The sequence below is a fragment of the Gigantopelta aegis genome, chromosome 4, assembly GCF_016097555.1.
Source record: "Gigantopelta aegis isolate Gae_Host chromosome 4, Gae_host_genome, whole genome shotgun sequence".
Lineage (NCBI taxonomy): Eukaryota > Metazoa > Mollusca > Gastropoda > Neomphalida > Peltospiridae > Gigantopelta > Gigantopelta aegis.
In genome coordinates, this window is record NC_054702.1 from 36,562,592 (window position 1) to 36,588,472 (window position 25,881).

Here is a 25,881-nt window from a genome sequence, read left to right on the forward strand (position 1 = left end):
AGATAAATGTACAACAATGAAGAAGTTGTTCCTCCCCTTGAACAAGGCTTTTTTTTGTTTAACCCCATATTCGAATGAACTTCCGGGTAAAAAAAGATCACTAAGACTCACAGTAGCGGCGCGCGTAAACTCTTTCACAGCATTGTTCTTTTGTATTTCACACCTTGCTCACCAGCACAAACGTAATTTTATTTCATTAAGAACAGACGACAGACACGTATTCGAGAACAATAGCATTTTATTAAATTACTTGAAATGTTAACTTCCCATCTTCGGCACAAACGTGTCTGTCTCGGTAAATTTCCCCCCAGACGTATTCATTCAATTTGTGTGTTTTTATTTCTTCCAGATATCATTATTTTGAGTACAATGCTTTGTGCTATTAATTAGCAATTGATTTGTTACAAATTATTGTCTGAAGACGTCAGATTTCCAGCAACAGGTGTAGGAAAGAGCGAATATATTGTTGAAATTAAATGTGTAAACTAATGAACACTGTTTGTGGATATTGCGTTTGAATCTATATTTTGGATTATGTACATGGTGATCTTTTAAAATTGTATAGCAAATGAGTTGAAATGAAGCAAATCTCCAAAGTTGTTCTGGATACACCAAGTACATAACATGTCTTTGTTCACTTCCATCTTGAAGGACATTGCAGATGAAACTATTCCTAAGACTTCGCCAGTGCCAAAGCGTTTCAATAAAACATGGTTTAATGATACGCGCAAAGATGCATTCAAAGAGAGAAACAGGTTGCTTGAGCGGTTCAAACGTGAACCTACAGCAGACAACCTGGATGCATTTCGTATTGCTAGGGCTAAGGCTCGTAGAGAGATTAGACAGAGTAAGAAAATATCTTGGAGAACTTTTGTCTCCAAGTTGAATTCACAAACATCGGTGAAATCTGTCTGGAATAGGATCCGTAAAAAATCCAGTAATACAGTTCATCATTTGTCTGTCAATGACACGGATGTCACGTCTCATCGTGACATTGCCAGTGCATTGGCAGACAACTTTTCTCATAATTCATCTTAAGCTTTCAGTACAGATGCTTTTTACATCTGTCAGAACTAAAGCTGAAAAGCAGTCCATTAATTTTTCATCTGAAAATGCTGAAGTGTACAACAGGCGTTTCTCTATGGAGGAATTGCAGGATGCTCTTCGTAGAGCCCATGATACTTCAGTAGGACCACATGAAATTCATTATCAGTTATTACAACATTTACCTGAATCATCTTTGATAGTTCTTTTGAATATTTTTAATAACATCTGGATTTCTGGAGACTTTCCTTCTGATTGGAGGAAAGCTATTATCATTCCTATTCCCAAGCCTGGTAAGGATCCAAAAATCCTACTAGTTATCGCGCTATCGCTTTGACAAAGTTGCATTTGTAAAACCATGGAACTGATCATGACGAAGTCGGAGCGCCGTCGTCGACTTTGTCTGGTATCTTGAATCTCACAAATTGCTTACTAACGTGCAATGTGGGTTCAGATCTAGACGTAGCACGGTTGATCATCTTGTTAGATTTGAAACGTTTTGTAGGGAAGCTTTCATTCATAATCAGCACTTGGTTTCAGTGTTTTTTGATGTGGGGAAGGCTTACGATACCACGTGGAAGTATGGGATTTTAAACGACCTCCATGGCATGGGCCTTAGAGGTCGCCTTTGTCCGACATTCACCCACAGGAGATGGGTGTACCTCAAGGTAGTGTCCTGTCTGTAACTTTATTTTCTGTGAAAATTAACAGCATCACCCAGTGTTTAACGCCTGCTGTGGATTGCTCGTTATATGTCGATGATTTTCAGATTTGCTATAGATCATCCAATATGAGTATCATTGAACGTAAGTTGCAGCTTTGTTTGGGCAACTGACAAAGCAAAAACAGTTTGTATGCATATCTGCCAGAAAAGAGGTCTCCACTTAGACCCACAATTGTTTTTGGACAAAAATCCAATTCCAGTTGTGTAGGAGTCTAAATTTCTGGGGGTTATATTTGACAGGAAGCTATCTTTTGTGCCCCATCTTAAATATGTTAAAAAGAAGGGCTTAAAAGCTTTGAATATTTTAAAAGTTATTGGTAATACGGAATGGGGAGCAGACCGAAAGGTTATGCTCCGTCTGTATAGATCTCTAGTTAGATCAAAACTTGATTATGGATGCATTGTGTATGGGTCGGCACGCAAGTCTTACTTGCAGATGCTAGATCCTATACACAATCAGGGACTTAGGCTTTGTCTTGGTGCATTTAGAACGTCTCCTGTAGAGAGCTTGTACGTTGATGCACACGAACCTTGTTTGGGTGCTAGACGTGCCAAGCTTTCTCTGCAGTATGCTGCCAAAATTCAATCGTTACCAACACATCATGCGGTGTTTGATAACAAATATATGAAGTTGTTTGATGCAAGGCTAAATGCTATTCATACATTTGGTCTTCGCGTTAAGCGTTTTTTGTCGCTTTCCAACATTGATTTAACTGACACTTTGGAAACTCCTTCATATTTTGTTTTACCACCTAAGATCGTACAGATGCTGTTATTTATAAACAGTTTTTCATGGAAATTCAAGACAAGTACCGTGATTACATTCCTGTGTATACCGATGGATCACGGGATGGAAATTCTGTGGCTTGTGCTACAGTTTTTCCATCAGACTGCCTGACTCAGCATTGATTTTTAGTGCTGAAGTTTGGGCAGTCATTAAAGCCTTGGAAGAACTAAAGGATTCTAGTGCATCCAAAATTATTATTTTTACACTCACTTTCGTGTCTTCAAGCTTCACGAAATATGAAGCTGGACGTGTGTCTTTTTATCTATTGCCAATAAAGTTATTGTATTTTGTTGGGTGCCCAGCCATGTTGGCATCAGGGGTAATGAAAAGGCAGATTCAGCTGCCAAGTCTGCTTTGGATTTGCCTCATGCAAGGGTTGGTGTGCCTCATGCAAGGGTTGGTGTGCCTCATGCAAGGGTTGGTGTGCCTTATACCGATTTTAAAACTAATATCAACCAATTTATCTTTTCGACTTGGCAACGTGATTGTGACGGTGAGATTGCGAACAAGCTTCATGCTATCAAGCCAGTCCTCCTATAGACAGTGCAGGAAGGATGAAATAGTCTTGTGTCGTGCCCGCATCGGGCATACATATTTAACCCATTCATTTATCTTAAAGAAAGATCCTCCACCTCAGTATGAACACTGTCAGTGTCTTCTGACTGTGCGACACATTTTGGTGGAGTGTAAGCAGTTGTCAGCAACTTTAAAAGATTTATTTGGACAAAGAAATGTGATGGAATCATTTCGATTCCATCCAGAAATTATTTTAATTTTTAAGTGACACTGAGTTTTATTCTGAATTTTAATTATATCTATCTGTGATATTTGTATTTGTTGCCCAGTTCTTTACACTATGTTTTAATTTAACTGTTGAATTTTTATATTGATGTCGATAATCAATTTTTGTTGTTGTTGCATTTACCATAGTTTGACACCCAATAGCCGATGCATTTTTCGTGCTGGGGTGTCGTTAAATATTCATGTAAAGTACAAAGTATTATTGAGAATGTTATTATTTGGGAATATACATCCAGTCTGTATTTGTATTGTCAATACACATTAGAAAAATATACAAAAGCAGTAAACACTTATGTGTGTGTGTTGGGGGTGGGAGGCTTGGGGTTATTGTACTGCATTGTAATTTTTACGCGCACAATACAGATGCTTGCGATATATTTCGCCATAGTTGAAAACTTAAGAATGTCAAATCACAAACACTAAGCTAAATGACGTCACTTCTGCTTTAATTACGTCATTTCATTACCATTTTTTTAAAATGAATACAACAGTTAATGGTCAATGATATGTCATGCTGCAAAGAAGCAACCGTCTAGGCACATTTACATTACTGTAAGCAAGCAGTGTTTGTATTGGCTACAACTATGTAACAACCATTACGTCATAATCATGCTGTTTATTAAGCGCCTTTTTCATTGGCTAAAACGACCGTGGACTATAATAATTCTTCAAGGTGTAGTGTTCACGTTTCAGTTGCATTTGTCATTGTAAAACATTAACTATTGAACATGAGTGATTTTCCAAGTGCATTATGGTAAGTATATGCATTGACACTGCAGGCTCAAATGTGCGTTATTCCAGTGAAACTCAACATGGATACATTACATGAGTAGTCTTTGTTTGTCTTCAAATCATTCTGCAATGTATAGCAATACAATTATTTTAAGAAAATAATAACATTTAAAGAATCAAAATATATCAATTCATTCTAAAGGCACACACTATATCTGTTCCTTGTATTCCAAATGTTATACCACTTGATTTGCAAATTCCGTTTTGATAATCAAGGAATGCTTGGTATTCACAAATATATTCATGAAATGTGTCGGTTCACAAATTCATGCTTATAAAATCCAAGCAATTTTTTTCCCAATTATATGAAAGACCTAAATTGCTGAAATAAATGTTTTCAATGATATACAATTAACAATTCACCAATGTCACAAAATTTCATATCTGTTCTTTCTTTGCTTGTTGTAGTCATATATATTTTGTGCTTAGCTAATGTATTGGTGTATATTATATACAGCACTATGAGAAGTTTACTTTCATTCCCAATTCTCAATAACTTCATCTTACCCGAATAAGATGTATGTAAAATTCACAATTGTTTTCCAATTCTACATCATTATTTTAATCTTAAAGTAGATGTTAAAGGGACATTCCTGACTTTGATGCAATGTACCGGCCTCGGTGGCGTCGTGGCAGGCCATCAGTCTACGGGCTGGTAGTTACTGGGTTCGTATCCCAGTCGAGGCATGGGATTTTTAATCGAGTGAGTGCTCCGGAAAGCTCAATGGGTAGGTGTAAACCACTTGCACCGACCAGTGATCCATAACTGGTTCAACAAAGGACATGGTTTGTGCTATCCTGCCTGTGGGAAGCGCAAATAAAAGATCCCTTGCTGCCTGTCGTAAAAAGAGTAGCCTATGTGGCGACAGCGGGTTTCTTCTAAAAACTGTCAGAATGACCATATGTTTGACGTCCAATAGCCGATGATAAGATAAAAAAATCAATGTGCTCTAGCGGCGTCGTTAAATAAAACAAACTTTACTTCTTTTTTTGATGCAATGTTTAAGATGTTATCAACTAACAGATACTTTTTGACGACTGTAATTACATATCAAATATATTTTTTTTGCATAAAATATTAGTGTCTGTATATTAAACGTGTTTCTGATCGTTCTAATATTTGTATTAGGTTAATTTTCATTTTATTTCCAAAAAAGGATTTTTTTTCGTACGTACGAAAATATTCGAAGACAAACCCCAGTTTGGGCTTCTTACACATATTAAGAGGGCCAGAAACACATTGAATATAAAGACACTGATATTCTAAACAAGAAAATATATTTAATATGTAAGTTTAATCGTAGAAATATTTTATTAGTCAACAACATCTTAAAACATTGCAGCAAACTCAGGAATGTCCCTTTAAATATATTTTCTCGTTTAGAATATCAGTGTCTGTATATTCAATGTGTTTGTGGTCGTCTTAATATTTATAAGAAGCCCAAACTGGATTTTGTGTTCAAATAAATTCGTACGTACGAAAAAATAATATTTTAGGAAATAAAATGAAAATTAACTTAGTACAAATATTAGAACGACCAGAAACACGTTTAATATACATCCACTAATATTTTATGCAGAAAAATACATTTGATATGTAATTATAATCGTTAAACGGTCTCCGTTAGTCGATAACATCTTAAAAATTGCAGCAAACTCAGGAATGTCCATTTAACTTACAAGAGAATGGAACATTTCACACTGATTTGTTCGCATTTGTCAAAAACATACTTCCTTCTCTCTATTTGCATATACCAACAAACGCTAGATGGCGCTTCCAAATGTTTATTCCCAAAATAGCTAAGACCGCGGAGACTGCGAGCCCGACTGACTATACATGGATGTTGGCATCAGGGGTAACGAAAAGGAAGATGTTGCTGCCAAGTCTGCTTTGAACTTGCCCCGTGTCCATGTTGGGGTACCCTACAGTGATTTTAAATTTCATATTAACCAATATATTTTTTTGACTTGACAAGATGATTGGAACGATACGGTTGCGAACAAGTTTCATTCTGTCAAGCCAGTTCTGGGAGAGTGGCAGTCATCATACAGGTGATGGAGGAAGGATGAAGTACTGCCGTGCTCGCATCGGCGATACATATTTATCATTATTTCAAAGAAGCACCCTCCTCCTTAGTGTGAACATTGTCAGTATACACTGACTGCGCCGTGTGATTGTCTCAAGCCGACGAGAAATTATATATTTGGCAACAGAAATGTTTTGGAATTTTAATCGTAGAAATATTTTATTAGTCGACAACATCTTAAAACATTGCAGCAAACTCAGGAATGTCCCTTTAACATTTAACAAAAATATCTGTTAGAAAGAAATTATGCAATTATGAGCGTTAATAAAACTGAACACCACAACGAATGATCAATCGTAGACTTGTCTGGTATCTTGAATCCCACAAATTGCTTACTAACGTGCAATGTGGGTTGAGATCTAGACGTAGCACGGTTGACCATCTTGTTAGATTTGAAACGTTTTGTAGGGAGGCTTTCATCCATAATCAGCACGTTTTTATTTGGAGAAAGCTTATTAATAAACAGCCCATACACGATCAATTTTATTGATCATTAGTGTGTGATAGTGAAGCAAGTTTTTGATTGACACAATATATTGACAGAATCAAACATCGGTAGATATTTATTGAAGGTTTCTCAATAATACTGTGTCGTTGATGGCACTTTGTCAAATTATTGCACACTATTTCATTCTAAAGCCAGTTATCTAAGGATAAACATGTCTTGCCAGGAGAAGGAAGAGGAGAGAAAATTTCTTCTTCTTTATAAATATAACATTAAAGGGACATTCCTGAGTTTTCTGCATTTTTTAAGATGTTATCGTTTAACAGAGACTTTTTAACGATTGTAATTACATATCAAATACATTTGTCTGCATAAAATATTAGTGGCTGTATATTAAACGTGTTTCTGATCGTTCTACTATTTGTACTAGGTTAAATATGATTTTTTCATATGTACGATTGATTGATTGATTGAATGTTTGTTTAACGACACCCCAGCACAAAAATACATATCGGCTATTGGGTGTCACAAATGGTAAGTATATGAACATATTTATATAGACTCATGTAAAACCACAGTGTAAGGAGCTGTGGGGGGGAAAGTATAATACAATATATAAAATCAAGTTAAGTATATCTTAAATTTTTGTATAGAAGTCAGTGTTTTAAAAACTTTACAATTAACATTGGATGGAATTTAAACGATTCCAAATCATTTCTTGTCGGCTTGAGATGATCACACTCCACCAAAATGTGCCGCACAGTCAGTGTACACTGACAGTGTTCACACTGAGGAGGAGGGTCCTTCTTTAAAATAAATGAATGCGTCAAATATGTATGGCCGATGCGGGCACGGCATAAGACTACTTCATCCTTCCTGCATCGCCTGTAGGATGACTGCCACTCTCCTAGGACTGCCTTGACAGAATGAAGCTTATTCGCAACCGCATCGTCCCAATCATCTTGCCAAGTCGAAAAGATATATTGGTTAATATGAAATTTAAAATCACTGTAGGGGACACCAACATGGACACGGGGGAAGTTCAAAGCAGACTTGGCAGCAACATCTGCCTTTTCGTTACCCCTAATGCCAACATGGCTGGGTACCCAACACAGTATAACATCTTTATTGGCAATTGATAAAAAGACACACTTTCGTGTCACCATCCCATCATATGTACGAAATTATTTGAAGACAAAATCCAGTTTGGGCTTCTTACAAATATTAAGACGACCAGAAACACACTGAATATACAGACACCGATATTCTAAACAAGAAAATATATTTAATATGTAAGTTTAATCGTAGAAATATTTTATTAAACTTACATATTAAATATATTTTCTTGTTTAGATGTTTCTGGTCGTCTTAATATTTGTAAGAAGCCCAAACTGGATTTTGCCTTCAAATAATTTCGTACGTATGAAAAAACTATTTTAGGAAATAAAATGAAATTTAACCTAGTACAAATATTATAACGATCAGAAACACGTTTAATCTATAGCCACTAATATTTTATACAAAAAAATATATTTGAAATGTAATTATAATCGTTAAAAACTGTTAGTCGATTGCAGCAAACTCAGGAATGTCCCTTTAAGGGGCACAATACTTGCCTTGCCCAGGGCGCTGTATACCATGTGTATTGCAATTTTACAAAAATCACAAAACGATTAAATTTATCCAACGAAAATACATAATAGCTTGGTAAAAACTCTGAAGTGTTGTTTATCGTCATTTCTACGACGTCACAAATAATGTAGGAAAATATTTTGCACGAAAAGCTAAAGAACAAAACAAGATTAAAACTTGCCATTCATTGGTAAACAGTCTCCCTCTAGCATTTTCGTCGTCATCTGTCAGGCCGGTGGCGGCTATTCCTTCGGAAGACGTTTCTGGTTCAAATTGATACGGCATTATTTGTTGAGTAGCACAGGTATTTGCCCAGTCATCGTCACTACCATCTTCAACCTCAAAAGAAGACTCGCAGGATAACGCAGCCTGGCAGTCACTGTCGGTACCACTTGCCACAAAAAAAATAAAATATATATCTATATATTTTCTGGGGGAGCATGGCCCCCATATAAACTTCGCTCAACAGTCTATAACACCAACCCCGCTGAAATCCCTGCACACGAGCGTTAGAAACCCGCTACATTTTTTTAACAAGGGATTGTTTATATGTACTATCCCACAGACAGGATATCAAATACCATGGCCTTTTATATACCCGCCGATGGGGATCGATCCTAGATTGACCGCGCATTTAAAAAAAAAACCTTTTTAGGTCTAAGTAATGAATAAAAATAACATATAGTCTTGAAAAATGTTACGTAAATCGAACACTGTACCCTCTATCCCTAGAGCGTTACGTAATTATTAACACCCCCTTACATATTAAAGCTGTCTTCCGGCGACATGTACTTGTCGAAATTATCCAGTAACATTTCAGTGGACTCTAACGCGGAAAGATTGGCTAGTTCTGCTGTGTATTTACTCCTAGCGGCATTGAATTTTTTTTCGCCTAAGGCATTGACCACAGCTGAGCATAGCGCTTTGAATTCTTTACTGTCACAAGAATATTTACCGATCATCGTGTTTAGCTTACTCACCTCAGGATGTTCCTTTATCAGCTGGCCCCTTATACTTCATCATATACTCAGGGATCGCATGTGTAGAGGTGTTGGCGGTAGTCTTGTCCTCGTCCGAGTCGTAGATTTGGTAGTTGTTGGCTATCTCTGCGCTTAGAGTTGAGAAATTCAGCAACTTTCAGTTTCCGCTTTGGGCTTCGTACTTGAAACTGCGATTCCGGGATTTCGATCGCTGACGAGTCGGAACATGTCGTTTAGTGACATCCTTGTTCCACTCCTTCTCGTTGTCTCGGAGTACATTCCACTTCTTCAACATGGACTCATCGTTGGTACCCATAAACGTCTTCTCTTCATCATCCTGAAGATACTGCATAAAGGCTGACAAGCTGAACTTTTGTGGTGCGAGTTTTTTAATCGTCATGTAGCCCTTTTCTTGCAATACAAGCCGATGGAGACGCCTGTATTGTTTGTCCTGGGACGGCTGGGTGAGAGTTGTCTTCCACAATATGTGTAGGTGAGATCCATACATTGGAATGTTTCCGGAGGTGGCACATTCTTTATTATGGAATGATAAAAGTACATTCAAGTTTTTGTTTTTAAGAAATGACTTCAATTCCATAACCACCCTGTCCTGTCCTTTGGCTAAATAGTCTGATTTGGGGGTGGACCAATGGTCGACTAACTTCTCCGTTAGATCTCCGTATTCTAACTGATACGTTTTTATGTATGTGTGTCCCGTCGCATACACGTACTCTCCGTCTTTATTCTTGGCTAAAGCGCGATGTTGAAGGAATTGAGGATGTATAAGATCGTATTCAGCGTGAGCAAGGACAACAGAATAATAGATATCCTTACTTTGTACGGTAATGTAGTCATCCATCTTGTTTTTTGTATTTTCTATCTTCGTGTTTCATTCTTCTCATCCTTTCTTCTAATTCCCTTTTCGTCTTCTAGCTTCTTTTCTTTCTTCTAACTTTTATCTTCGTGTTGTATCTTCTTTGTTTTCCTGTGGTTTCAGCTGCGAGTGCGCTGTCACACACCCCAACCTCATACCCAGTTAGAGGACTGGAACTGGCGCTGCCTGCTGTACCCCAACCCCGTACCCAGTTTTCGAGCGGCGGAGCCGCCGGAGGCGAGTGATGTAGTGGCGTGTGACGTAGAACTTACATGATCCTTCGGGCGTACGCCTATCATGTCCGAAGGGTTCTACGTCACGTGCCACTCGCCCCTGGGCGGCTCCGCCGCAGTTAATACATATTTTTGCAAAAACGCGGCCTTATAGCTATTCTTGAGGATTTCTTTCATTTAGATTACTTTAGACTATTTTAGATCTATCACATCAATTAATCTCACCTAATGACGTCACACCCACCGGAGGTACTAGCGAACTATTATACCACCGGAGGTATTAGGGAATATTACGGAAATAAATGATGACGTCATAATGAGCTTTCTATATTCACACATTTTAATTAGCTTTTCTATATTCACAATCTTGTTGTCATGGGTTTGTTTACATAGCAACGTAACCATGGTCTCTGTTGTGGATACAGATGACGTCATAATCCTCTATATAAAGGATCAGCTCTAGCAACTGTCGTTCTATGAAAATATCTTGATGAGAGAAGGTCATTAGAATTTCTTTTTCAAAATTAATTTTTTTTTCAAAATGTCTACAATTGATCAATACTTTAACGTTGAAGGTGAAGGTGAAGACCTTTATTATTCACTTGTCATAGGTCACGGAGACTATGACATGGTACATCCGCAGTTTCTCCAGCCTCATGCCTTCGGGAAAAAATAAACATGGAGATTATGTTTATGCAAGTAATGGAGGGTACATCAAGACTTATTTGGTCGATGCTGAAGAAATACATCAGACAGTCATCGATCAATGGTCTACTCCACAATCGGAGAATCTTCAGAAAACTCAGTATAATCTTATATTGGAGTTAAAGAGCTTTATGAAAAACAAAAATTGGAAGATCCTTGCTGCATATCATGACAAAGACTGCAGCATGTCTGGGAATATATCAACTTATGGTTCCCATTTGCATATGATCTGGAAGACGAAGCTGACACAACCTAGTCAGGATCGCCAATATAGGCGTTTGTATAGACTAGTCAATCTTGATGGTGGATATATGAAAATTAAAAGAATGTCTACCCCCCAGAAATGGGCCTATACTTAATGGAGGATTCGGATAAAACGTTCCTCGGTACAAATTGTCCTGAGATGTTGAAAAAATGGAATGAGATAAGTGTGGGAAGATGCTGGTCTTAACATTGATGACTTGTTTGTCATTGAAAAAGAAGATGACATTCCACCCAGTAAATTTACTGTTGGTGAACCAAGAAGAAAGTCAACTGTGGCTGAGATGATTAATAATCGTAATAGTAATCAACCACGTGCTAAATCGATGAGAAGTCCAGGCGGATTAAGGATTGCATGTAAGAAGGACGGCACCTTGGATGCTCCTATCGATATTGAAGATGATGTTGAGGTACCATCATATATGCTCCAAGCAAAAGGAAAGGAGACATTTGAATTTTTCTACCAACTGGTAAAGGCTCATCCTAAGGTTACAAAGTTAAACGCCATGATAGCAGAATATCCTGTTGAGTCGAAAGAGTTCAAGGCATTGTGTAATTGTGTCGCGAACTTTTCAGGTGATAAAATTTTTAATGCGGCCAGAACAAAATATTTGGGAGAAATGGGAGCTATTGAACAATTAAATGACGTACCAGAACAAATGGATAAGTACATGTCTCCAGTCGACTCATTCAAGCTCTTCAATACTTGGTGCAAAGAGCAGTCAATTCCACCACGATGGCTATATGTTACATTGCATGCTTTGATGTCAGGAAAAGGAAAGAAGAAGGTGGGGATTTATTTCCAAGGAGAGTCCGACTCTGGAAAGACCGTGCTTACCTCAAGCATGTTTCAAAGTATCCCATGTGCAGGGAAAATAACCAAAGATAATTTCCCCTGGCAAATGCTGGGGGGAAAAAAGAGTTGTACTAGGAGAAGAGGTGTCCATTACACAGTCGAATATCGACAAATATAAAGACCTTTTATCCAGATCAAAAGCTTCATGCGAAAGAAAGGGTACGACACCGGTATACTGCAAGGCTGATATGTGCCTCTTGAACTCCAATGTTCGCTTCGGAAGTGGTCTTACTGGTGGACAGATATCTATAATGAAGGCACGTGTTTATTTTATACAAAGATTGAGAAAAAGTGATGTGCTTACATCAGCATATGGACTTATGCATCGGAAGATGTTTCTATTGGGGATAAAACCGTCTGATCATGAGATTACACTTGCCCTTGATAATGATCGAGAATATTTTGCTGATTTGAATAATAATTTATTCGATGACGACACTTCAGCAGGTATTGAATCATCATTTGTAGATGTCTTTGATAATGACGACACGATCCCAATGGAATCAGATGACGAAATTATAATTAACAAGAAAGGATTCAAGCATGTCGTAATTAAGTCTGAACCTCAGTCTCCACCACCGTTATCTCCGCCTCACTCTCCAGAATTAAAAAAGAAACGAGATAATGATGATTCAGAAAGAGAGCAATCTTCTCCTGTGCCAGGTACAAGTCACGATTCAGAAGAAGTTTGTCAGGAAAGAAAAAGAAGACATACCAAAGCTCCTTCACTATCTGCAGCTAGGATTGACATCACGAACAATTCACCTTTTAGTGATGACGAAGTTGCCTACTTTCAGGCTCTTTATAATCCACCAGCTCTTATGCAGGCGATTGAAATGGAACGGGATATGGACGAAGCGTACGGTATCTCTCGAGAAGACCGAGATACTCGTCACGGAGGCAGAAGTCCTGACTTCAAAGCAGGAGGAGATACCGTGAAGTGTTATGGGGACGTGAAATGCGTTGACTACAATGGACTTATATTTTGTGTGTATGTACAATATTATTATGAATGTTGTAAGAAATAAATGTGTATATAAATTATAACTGTGTTGTCAAATTATTTAATAATTATTAAAAATATAACAATAATTTATTCATACTTGAAAATGAATAATACATATTTGGCATTAACATGGATAATTCCAATCGTTAGCCACCATCTCTTCTGGTAATGTTCTATCACCGTATGCGCCTTTGACAGGATACAACATTCTGTCTTTTTATCCATCCATCCATGACTGGTCTTATGAGACGTTCTTTCCACATGTTTTCTATTCTGTGAAAATAATCAGCATCTTTTTCATCTTTCTTCTGATTATTTATCCCCTCTTTTATTCCTTCTCTATTTCCAACTATCTTGTTTTCTTGATTCTTGTATAGTCCCATCATTTCACCTCCAGGACAACCTCCTATTCCTATTGGTATATATGGATGACAGAATGCTGTTCTCACATAAAATTCAACTTCTGAGAAGTATGTTATCTGGAAGTTGGCATGATAGTTAAAGAATAACTTTCCGCCACTTGTAGTTGGTTCGGTATCTGGATAGACTCCTATAAGAAATATAGGAGGTCTTTCCACATTGTGTGCTCTACTGTTATATCCATCTTGATCTACGTTGCAGTTTGTACTGTTCATATTTCGTGTATTAACTGCATTCTTCGCGTATGCACTTTTACATAGTTGTTGAGCGTTTCCGCCTATTTCCGCAGCTACTTTGCTTGACTGTGTGTCACTTGCATTTACGTGTGTATATTTATTGTTGAAATAGGTCATTTGGACCTCTTTCATTGATGGCAGGCGAGTATCTTTGCTCGAATACTTCATGTGTTGGCCATACTTCAAGCGTGCCTTGTTGAGATTTATCTGCTTGGTAGTTCTTTTTGTTATATTGACCACTCACATGAGTATATCCTAGGTCTGGAGTTGAATTGCTTGGAAACAATACAACAGGACCTCCTTTCACTTTGTATTCGAGAGCGAAACCTCCACTCGAAATGACGGTTTCACGATATCCTGGATGACGTTTCATGTCATATATGTCATTTGGTGTTGTTGCCTTATATAATCCTGTATTGGGAGCTGTTGACCAAGAGTCGTTTAGTATTTGCAAACCAACGTCACTTGGAAGCCATAGTCTCCTGTTTGGTTGTGGTGGTATCAATCGTTGATTTGTATCTTCCATACATTCTTCATCACGAAATTTGTTATTGTGATGGATCTTGTGTGCGTACTTTCCGGAACTCCGTAATCATTATTTACGTCCAGACGTCACACGCCACTACATCACTCGCCTCCGGCGGCTCCGCCGCTAATTACCATTTAATATTTGCAAAAACACGGCCTTATAGCTATTCTTGAGGTTTTCTTTCATTTATGATTACTTTAGACTAGTTTAGATCTATCACATCAATTAATCTCACCTCATGACGTCATAACCACCGGAGGTACTAGCTAACATTATAACCACCGGAGGTGTTAACGAATTATTACGGAAAACTCCGATGACGTCATAATGAGCTTTCTATATTCACAAATTTTAATTAACATTTCTATATTCACAAAGACGTAGTCATGGGTTTGTGTACATAGCAACGTAACCATGGGTTCTGTGGTAGTTACAAGTGACGTCATTGTCTCCTATATAAAGGATGAGCGCTAGCAACAGTCATTCTATGAAAATTTCTCGAAGGGAACACTTCATATAAAAAAAAATTCAAACTTTTGAAAAATGTCTACTATTGACGAATTCTTCAAACCAGAAGGAGAAGGCGAGGATATATATTATTATCTAGTCATAGGTCATGGAGACTATGACATGGTACACCCCCAGTTTCTCCAGCCTCGGGCCTTTGCTAAAAATAAGCATGGCGATTTTATCTACGCAAGTTCCGGTGGATATGTGAAAACATACCTTGTAGATTATGACGAGATTCATCAGACTGTGATCGACCAGTGGTCCACAACCCAAACAGAAAACTTACAAAAGAATCAGTATAACCTGATTCTAGAATTGAAGAGTTTTGGTGGCTTATCACGATAAGGATTGCAGTATGTCAGGGAACATACCAACGTATGGCTCCCATTTGCACCTGATATGGAAAACTAAATTGACACAACCAAGCCAGGACCGGCAGTATAGGCGACTATACCGCCTTGTACAACTGGATGGTGGGTACATGAAGGTGAAGAGATTATCTACCCCCCCCCCCCCCAAAAAAAAATGGGCTGTATCTTCCTTCATACAGTATCTTATGGAGGATTCTGATAAGACGTTTCTTGGAACGAATGATTCAGAGATACTCAAGAAATGGAACGAAATACGTGATAACGAGAAGGCCTGGGAGGATGCTGGCTTAAATATAGATGATCTATTTGTAGTTGAAAAGGAAGATGTTCCTCCTACAAAATTCACTGTAGGAGAGCCTAAAAGGAAGACAACAGTTGCAGAAATGTTGTCTAGCAATAATAGCAACATTGCAAGATCTAAAATTATGCGTAGCCCAGGCGGACTCAGAATTGCAAGAAAGAAGGATGGTACTTTAGACTCTCCTATGGATATACCAGATGACTTGGAGGTACCTGCTTACATATTACAGGCCAAGGGTAAAGAGACATTTGATTTCTTTTATCAAATGGTCAAACAACACCCGAAGGTCACCAAATTGAATGCTATGATTGGAGAGTATCCAGTGGAGTCCAAAGAATTCAAAGCATTATGCAACTATGTTGCGAACTTCTCAGGAGACAAGATTTTTAATGCTGCACGCACCAAGTATCTTGGAGAGATGTCTGATAAGACTGCTTTGGAACAATTGGATGATGTGCCTGATAAAATGGAGAAGTATATGTCGGCTGAAGACTCCTTTAAATTGTTCAGTACTTGGTGTAAGGAACAATCAATTCCTCCAAGGTGGTTATATGTCGTATTACATTCATTATTGGCTGAAAAAGGGAAGAAGAAGGTCGGCATATACTTTCAAGGAGAAAGTGATTCAGGGAAGACGATGATGACGTTGAGCATGTTCGAGTGTATACCATGTGCCGGTAAAATTACGAAAGACAACTTCCCCTGGCAAATGTTGGGGGGGGGGGGGGGGAGTAGAAAGTTGTGCTTGGTGAAGAAGTATCAATCACTCAAGCGAACATTGATAAGTATAAAGATCTGTTATCTGGCTCGAAGGCATCGTGCGAAATAAAAGGCACTACACCAGTTTATTGTAAGGCAGACATGTGTCTACTGAACTCTAATGTGAGATTTGGAAGCGGTTTAACTGGTGGACAAATTTCAATCATGAAGACTCGTTTATATTTCGTTCAAGGTCTCAGAAAGAGTGACATATTAACGTCAGCGTATGGATTATTGAATCCGAAGATATTCATCATAGGACGTACACCATCAAATGACGAAGTTACATTAGCTTTGGATAATGATCGTGACTACTTCGTAGGTGTGGGCAATAATCTGCCCGATGACGACACTTCTGCCGGAGTTAGTTCATGTTTCGTGGATGTATTTGATAATGATGATACTATTCCCATGGACTCTGATGATGATATATCTAATAGTAAAAAAGGATTCAAATATGTGGTTATAAAATCTGAACCACAATCCCCAGACCTTAAACGAAAGAGGAGTAATGAAGAATTATTTGAGGATCTTGAACGTTCAGACAAGAACGTAAACGGAGAAGACATAGTAAAGCACCCGTCCTATCAGCAGCCCGGGTCGATATAACTAATAATTCTCCATTTAGCGAGGATGAAGTTGCATATTTCCGCATTTTTGCAGCTACTTTCGAAGATTGAGTGTCACTAGCATTGACGTGCGTGTATTTGTTGTTGAAGTACGTCATTTGTACTTCTTTCATCGATGGTTGTGAATATCTTTGTTCGAACACCTCATGTGTCGGCCATACTTCAAGGGTTGCTTGTTCGGATTTATCCGCTTGGTAATTTTTGTTGTTGTAAGGCCCGCTTACATGTGTGTATCCGAGATCTAGGGTCGAATTGCTAGGGAATAAAACTACTGGTCCCCCCTTTACTGTGTATTCCAGTGCGAAACCCCCACTTGATATGACTGTTTCCCTATACCCGGGATGCCTTTTCATATCGTATATATCATTCGGAGTAGTTGCTTTGTAAACTCCTGTATTGGGAGCAGTTGACCAAGAGTCATTCAGAATCTGCATTCCTACATCACTTGGTAACCATAATCTTCGGTTTGGCTGTGCGGGAATCCGTCTTTTGTTGGTGTCATCGATGCATTCTTCATCACGGAATTTATTGTTATGATGGATGGTATGCGCCGTGCTTTCGGGTACTCGGTAATCATTATTGACGTCTAAGAATGTCCATACTCTGGCGTTTGGTGGTGCCATTACAGGGACCTCATTGTTGTCTGATTTACTATTGTTCATCACATGAAGAACCATGTTGGGTATATTGAACCCGATTTTTTTTTTGTTATATCCGACAAAGTCGTCTGGTAAATTCCAGTCACAGGGTTTCATTGAACATTCTTTGTACCAGTACGGTATCATATGACCACCGTGGTTGAACTGGAATTGGCATACTGACGGATCGTTAAAGCCATCCGGCCATCCTACGTGTTCATCATTATTCATCATTCTCATTTGGCCGTGTCTGGATTTTGTAAAGTCTATACTGGATGTAAAGGTACGTTTGAATGTTTTCGTAACCTTTATGATGTTCGGGCCATGTGTTTTAGTTGTTTGGCCGAATCCAGTAAATAATACGTTATTGCCTGTTGATGCCGCCATTGGTGCACCTTGAATGGATTCGCTTCCTCCACTGGGCGTTACATCTTCTGCAGCTACTGTGGACTGACTCGTTATATTTTCTTCGCCTGATGGTTGTACACCGTCTAATGGATTATTTATTACATCCATGTCTATTATGTCACTTAATTGTGGTGACATTCTGCCTTGTTTTGCGGTTGATGTACTTGGCTGTTCTCCATCACTTACGATATGCGTTCTCTTTCCCTTTCCGTATCTGGATCGCGACCGTCCGGATTAAGATCTTCGTATATTTCCGGTTCGTTGTCGTCTCCTAGGAAATCAGCTTCGATGTTGTCGATTTGCTGATATAACTTCCTGTTTGGTATATAAGCTTTACCAATGTCTTTTCTTAGTTTAGCCCAATTTTTCTCTGCTTCTTCTTGAGAGAATCCTATGGACTTATATACTGAACCGCAAAAGAAACGCGACACATGTGTGGCTGAGAAAATATGTTTCAATTTATTAATATCAAAGATAAATTTTGAAAAATCTGATAAAGTCAATTTATTGGATGCACTTTGACCACAGTCTCTGGGTCGTTTGCCTGTGTTCAGGTAGTGGGGGGATCCAGCACATCGAGATTGTAGGGCGTGACATGTTCAATACCGTGTATGTTCAAAACGGCCATACACCGTCGGTACATGGAGTGCACGAGGCGGTTCACAAAAGCCATTGGCACCCGTGCCCACACCCTCAGGAAAGCTGCCTCCAGTTGCACACGAGTTGTCGGCCGTGGGACCACCTGGTTAAGCCGTCTCTGGATTTCATCCCACAGGTGTTCAATCGGGTTCAAATCAGGGCTGAGAGCCGGCCACGGCATGGTTCTGATGTTGTGCTGACGCAGGAAGTCCATGGTGATCCTGGCCGTGTGGGGGCGAGCATTATCCTGCTGGAACACGTGGTTATGGTGATGCGTGAAGAAGGGCACTATGTGAGGTGTTAGAATCTGGTCAACGTAGCGCTGCGCTGTGATGCCATTCCCTCTGCCTGCTCCAACATTTTGGAACAAATGGGGCCCAATTCTCTGATTCAGGCCTATAGCACCCCAAACCATCATGCTTTGGCCACCCCACGGGTCTCTCTCCAGGACACATGCGTCTCTGTAGCGTTCACCCCTCCTACGCCACACCCTCACTCTGCCATCCGAGTTGGAAACGCAGTACCGGCTCTCGTCAGAGAAGACTATCAACCTCCATTGTTGATGCCGCCAATGTTGGTGCTGTGTAGCCCACTGTAGTCGTGGCGGGCGGTGAGGACAGGTCCTCGAGCGGGACGTCGGCAAAACAGGTTGTTGGCGGCCAGTCGACGTCGTACCGTGTCGTCACTGATGGGTCGCTGTCCAGTGCCAATGGTCGCGCGAGCTATCATGCTGGCCGTTCTGAAGCGATCATGGAGGTGTTGCCGGTTGATGTTGCGGTCCTGCCTGGGCGTGGTCACCCGGGGGCGCCCGCTGCGGTGACTGTCTGCAGTGCTGTTAGTGTTGATGTACCGCTGCTGTAGACGATGGATGGTGCTGACATGGACATTGTAAGCGTTAGCAACAACCAGGGCACGCTGCCCGGCTTGCAATCGGCCGATAGCTTGTTCTCTCTGCGCTGCTGACAATCGGGTCATACCTGATGCGTGCAAATTACGAATGCCAGGAACGCGGTTCAAGTTGGTTTTTAGACCCATAACCTCCACGAGATGCACGTGCATTTCGGTTTTCATGACAATTGTTTGCGACTGCCACCCACGTCCCTTACTTTACTCTTGGTATAGTTTAATGCAGATTTAGCTACTGTTTCTGTTATGAGTTTTGATACTTGTGTAACCTCCTCAATAACTTCACTGCCTTCGCCTAGGATTTCGATAACAGCTGGCGCAGTTGATTCTACGATTGCTGATATTTCTTCTCCTGCAGCGACTTCTATTATTCCTTCAAGAGCTTCTATTGCCAGGAACGCTACTGCTGCGAACATTGTCGACTGAATGATTAAAATGATTAATGTAGCTTCTTTTATACTGTTTAATTGTATTGTTAATACGTCATATCCGGTTCTGGATTACTAGAATGTGATAGATCCTAAACTAGTCTAACGTTTTTTTAAAAACCTCAAAAATAGCAGCTAGCCCGTGTTTTTGCAACGAATTCAAAATGGCAGACTTAGAACCCTTTGGACATGATAGGCGTACGCCCGAAGGATCATGTAAGTTCTAAGTCTGACACTATTGTTCTACGTCACTTGACTACCCCACCTCTAACATAAGCTGATTACCATTTGTTTCTTAAGGAAGAGTTCAACGTCACATGACACTATTGTTCTACATCACCCCACCTCCGGCGGCTCCGCCACTAATTACCATTTAATATTTGCAAAAACACGGCCCAATGGCTATTCTTGAGGTTTTCTTTCATTAGATTTCTTTAGACTAGTTTCACATCAAAGGAACTCGACTGGAAATGACGTCATATACACACCACCGGAGGTCCTAGCGAAGTATTACGGAAAAAACCGAATGACGTCATAATGAGCTCTCTATATTCACAAATTTTAATTATGTTCTCTATATTCATAACAACGTAGTCATGGGTTTGTGTACATAGCAACGTAACCATGGGTTCTGTTGTACCAACGAATGACGTCATAGTACTCTATATAAGAGATCAGCGCTGGTAACCGTCATTCTATGAACATTTCTCGAAGTGGAAACATTGCAGAAATGTTTTACAAAATGACAACAATCGATGAATTCTTCAAGCCTGAGGGTGAGGGAGAGGATATCTATTATTCATTAATAGTTGGACATGGGGAGTATGATATGGTACACCCCCAATTCTTGCAACCAAGAGCGTTCGCCAAAAACAAGAATGGCGATTTCGTTTATGCCAATACTGGCGGGTATGTTAAAACATACTTAGTGGACTTTGAGGAGCTTCATGAAACAATCATTGATCAATGGTCGACTCCTCAAAACGAGGTTCTACAGAAACATCAATATAACTTGATACTCGAGTTAAAATCTTTTCTGAAAAACAAGAACTGGAAAGTTCTCGTATCCCACCACGACAAGGCATGTAGTATGTCCGGAAATATACCGACATACGGGTCACACCTACATGTTATTTGGAAGACAAAGCTCACACAGCCAAGCCAGGATCGTCAATACAGGTGCCTTCATCGGCCGATACAACTTGATGGAGGATACATGAAGGTCAAAAAATTGACTAGTCCACAAAAGTGGTCGGTCTCATCTTTCATGCAGTATTTGATGGAAGACTCGGAGAAAACATTTTTGGGAACGAATGATCCCGAAATGTTAAGAAAGTGGAAGGAGATCAGAGACAATGAACGTGCTTGGGAGGATGCAGGGTTATCATTTGATGACATATTTTTTAAAGAAAAAGATGTGGAGATACCACCTACTAAGTTTACGATTGGTGAGCCACGCCGGAAGAGTACTGTGTTCGAGATGGTAAAGAATAAGAACAATAACGAAGAGAGTCCGAGAGCGAAGAGCATGAGGAGCCTTGGTGGATTAAGAGTGGCTAGACGAAAATTATCCATTGGCTTTTATTAATTCTCTGCTGAACGCTAACCTGCTTTGAAAGTCATCCATCGCGGAGATATGAATTTTGCGTCACGCATGACGCATATTACTTTTATTTTGGAGTATTTTAGTAACATTCTATGTCAAATACGTGGGATTCCTGCATCATGTGAACCCCTGGATTATTATTAGTCCTGTCTATAAGTTTTGTATCATATTTTTTTTTTGAAATGAAACAAATTCAGTCATGTTTATTTGTTGCAAAAATCACTTTCTAAGTCGCAGTAGTTTCACCTACGGCATTTTTAAAAATCCCGTAAGCAACAAATTGTAAAATTCGAGCCCTGTCTGCATTGAAAAATTGTGTTCTAAAATACCTACACTCGGGTCTTTATATATGGAAGTAGGAACTCCAGTATCTGACTATATTTGTAAGTCTTCACTTTCTTCGCCGCCTGTCCACTTTTCGTGTGTTTTTTTCTTCTTGATTTTACAAATGCATCTCTTACGTCTTTCCACTTTTTTGAAGCTTGAGCACCTGTAATGCACAAAATATATGCTATTTAACCCTATAGTACTTAAAAAGAAATATATGATTAATTTCAGATTTTTATCCACTGGCGATTCACAGAAGACCATTGGATTCAGCTTTCGGATAGGACAACCGACCATTAACCGCATAGTTGCCGAAACATGCATGGCGATTTGGAACAACATGCAGCCAAAAGAAGCAGATTGGGTTACAATAGCTAAAGGCTTTCAAGACAGATGGAATTTTCTGAACTGCATCGGCGCGCTTGACGGCAAACACGTCGTTAATGCAGGCTCCACCGAAGTCAGGAAGCTTATACTTGAACTACAAAGGCACGTTCTCGGTGGTTCTCATAGCTCTAGTCGATCACAAGTATTGTTTTACCTCCATCGATGTTGGATCCTACGGCCGAAATAGTGATGGGGGTATATATGCTAACTCAATTCTCCCAGATGACAAACCCTTGTCGGGAGCTCCTGAGATGGGTGACATGCCACATGTGATTGTGGGGGATGAAGCTTTCCCGTTGAAGCGATATTTACTTCGACCCTATCCAGGTAAAAATGTACCCGACGCTTGTCGCATTTTTAATTACCGACTTTCACGTGCCAGACGTGTTGCTGAAAATGTATTTGGTCTACTAACAGCAAGATGGAGGGTGTATCAAAGACGCATCCAACTTCTTCCAAGAAACATAGATAATGTGATTAAGGCAACATGCGTACTACATAACTTTTTGCAGAAAACATCGATACATAGTGATTAACATGACAACAGAGAATCTGACATACCCGGTGAAGCACTGTGGAATTTGCGAGTAGGAGGCAACCGTGCATCACAAGAGGCCAACCAAGTGCGGGATAGTTTCAGGGACTATTTCATGTCACGGGCCGGTGAAGTTACCTGGCAAATGGATGCTTGTTTTGGGATCAGACGTGAACGAAAATGTGCATTGTCAGTACTGCATTACCGCCAGAGATATCTACATTTATATGTTGTATTAATACATTATCGCGCTTTTTCATTTATATCCGACTACACAAACCGGAGGAAACTGATATTTGTAAACTTAGACATAAAGATAACTAATACATCGAGAGAGAGAGAGAGACTAATATGGTAGATGCAACCCAGGAGCGTAGCGTGATCTGGAAATTTTGGGGTTCGAATATTTCACTATTATAAACTCCAATTAGTTTGAACCTCAAAATACTTTGGCTGACTATTTGTAAACGGAACTGCATTACTAATGATAATATATATTATGTTGAGCGGACAGCGGGGTGGTTAGTCCGGACCCCACCCCCTCCCCCCCACCCCCCTACAATATATTTATGCGTGCTCTATTACCCGATATATCAAGCTTGGTCCCAAATAAATTTTCTTGTGACCATCCTTGTATTCTTCTTGTGTTTGATCGTACAGTAGAGGGTATTTCTCAACTTCTGTAATCAATCGTTCCACCGACATGATGACTACACGTGGTCATACAACAGAACTCCTAAATTTACTGCGCGTCATTTGAGAAAAATCGCTCAGAGTTTTACCGCTCTGCCGTCGGGCCGTTCCGCGCTCAGTGTAATTGGTTCTATGTAAAAGCACTAGTTGTGGGTTTTTCACCGCTCTCCAGTGTAATTGGGCCTTTAACCAGTTGACCGTTAGAACTCCCCGGGTCCCTTCCAACAGAAAGGAATTTTGCGTCCAATGCAACCGCCCCGGTGGCCCCGCTCACGCTACTGCATGGTCTATGTAGAAAACCAAGTCAAAAGTTGCCAATACGAATTTGTGCATAATGTCATTTTAAGTAATTAACACAAAAATAGTATATTCTTGAAATACAAAATATCAAAAGAATAAATGAATGTTTAAGGACACCCCAGCACAAAAATACACATCGGCTATTGGGCGTCACAAATGGTAAGTATATGAAAATATTATTTATATATATTTATGTAAAACCACAGTGTAAGGAGCTGTGGGTAAAAAGTATAATACAATACATAAAATCAAGGTAGTACATTTTAAAACTTTGTATAGAAGTCAAAGTGTTTTAAAAACTTTACAATTAATTCCGGATGGAATTTAAAAGATTCCAAAACATTTCTGCTACCAAACACATCATTTCTCATCGGCTTGAGATGATCACTCCAACAGTCAGTGTACACCGACAATGTTCACACTGAGGGGAAGGGTCCTTTAAAATAAATGAATGCGTCAAATATGTATGGCCGATGCGGGCATGGCACAAGACTTCATCCTTCCTGCAGGATGACTGCAACTCTCCCAGGACTGCCTTGACAGAATGAAGCTCGTTCGCAACCGCACCGTCCCAATCATCTTGCCAAGTCGAAAAGATATATTGGTTAATATGAAATTTAAAATGACTGTAGGGGACACCAACATGGACATGCAAATGTATGTTTTCTTTGGTAACTGCTATCATAATTAAATAATTGTTAACATTAATTGTTACATTTTTCAACAGATATATATATGGACAACTACTTCTTACAATCTTAATTTTAGATCAATTTTATTTTATGTGCACACATATTTGTTTGTAATTTCAAACATTCTTTTCCATAGCACATTTATTTCTCTTTTATAGATGAATATCTTTTATACATTGTAGTACATTTATATTACTTTCATAGATGAACACTTTTTTATATTTTTTTATCTACTTCAGTATATTCATTTTACGTTTACAGATCAAACTTTTTATACGTTTATGAAAGATTATACAATGTCATGTAGTATATTTCCTGAGCTCATCCTCCTCATTCGCTTAACCTTTGTACATACATTTTCTTTAACTCTGTTTATTGTTTTCTGATTACCCACATTTTTTGACAATGTTATTGTTTACAAAATATTAATTTGGGGTTACATCATCATTCTTAAGGCCGTCCCTCACTAGCGCAGCGCGTCAGTAGCAAAAAAATCACTTCCAATAACTTACAATATACATACCTTCACTAGCGCAGCGCGTCGGCAGCAAAAAATCACTTCCAATGAATGAATGAATGAATGTTTAACGACACCCCAGCACGAAAAATACATCGGCTATTGGGTGTCAAACTATGGTAATGGGAAAAACAAAGTGATGATCAACATCAATATAAAAATTCAACAGTGAAATAAAAACACAGTCTAAAGGACTGTGTAAAAATACAAATATCATATATATATATATATATATAATTAAAATTTAGAATAAAATTTAGAATCACGTAAAGATTGTAAAATAAGTTCTTGATGGAATCGAAAGGATTCCCTCCCAGTTCGAATTTCTTTGAGATGGGTACACTCCACCAAAATGTGGCGTACCGTCAGAGTACACTGACAGTGCTCACACAGGTGGAGGATCCTTCTTCAAAATAAATGAATGGGTTAAATATATATGACCGATGCGGGCACGACACAAGACAATCTCATCCTTCCTGCACTCTCCCAAGACTGGCATGATGGTATAAAGCTTGTTCGCAACCGCACCGTCCCAATCACGTTGCCAAGTCGAAAAGAAAAATGTGTTGATATTAGTTGTAAAATCAGTATAAGGTACACCCACTCCGGCATGAGGCAAATCCAAAGCAGACTTGGCAGCTGAATCTGCCTTTTCATTACCCCTGATGGAAACATGGCTGGGTACCCAACAAAATACAATGTCTTTGTTGGAATAGATAAAGAGACACAATTTCGTATCACCATCCCAATTAAGGGATGGTCCAGCTTCATATTTCGTAAAGCTTGAAGACACGAAAGCGAGTCTGTAAAAATTATAAATTTG

At 39.2% G+C, this 25,881-nt stretch overlaps 1 protein-coding gene across 1 annotated transcript in view; it reads left to right on the plus strand.

The window, feature by feature from the left end:
• LOC121369818 overlaps positions 1 to 9,396 on the plus strand; it is a 26,163-nt gene extending 16,767 nt beyond the window's left edge. Inside the window, exon 3 of the mRNA XM_041494891.1 lies at positions 9,314 to 9,396. Within this exon, the coding sequence (XP_041350825.1) occupies positions 9,314 to 9,396 (83 nt within the window). The remainder of the gene's footprint in view (positions 1 to 9,313) is intronic.
• The last annotated feature ends 16,485 nt before the right edge of the window (positions 9,397 to 25,881 follow it).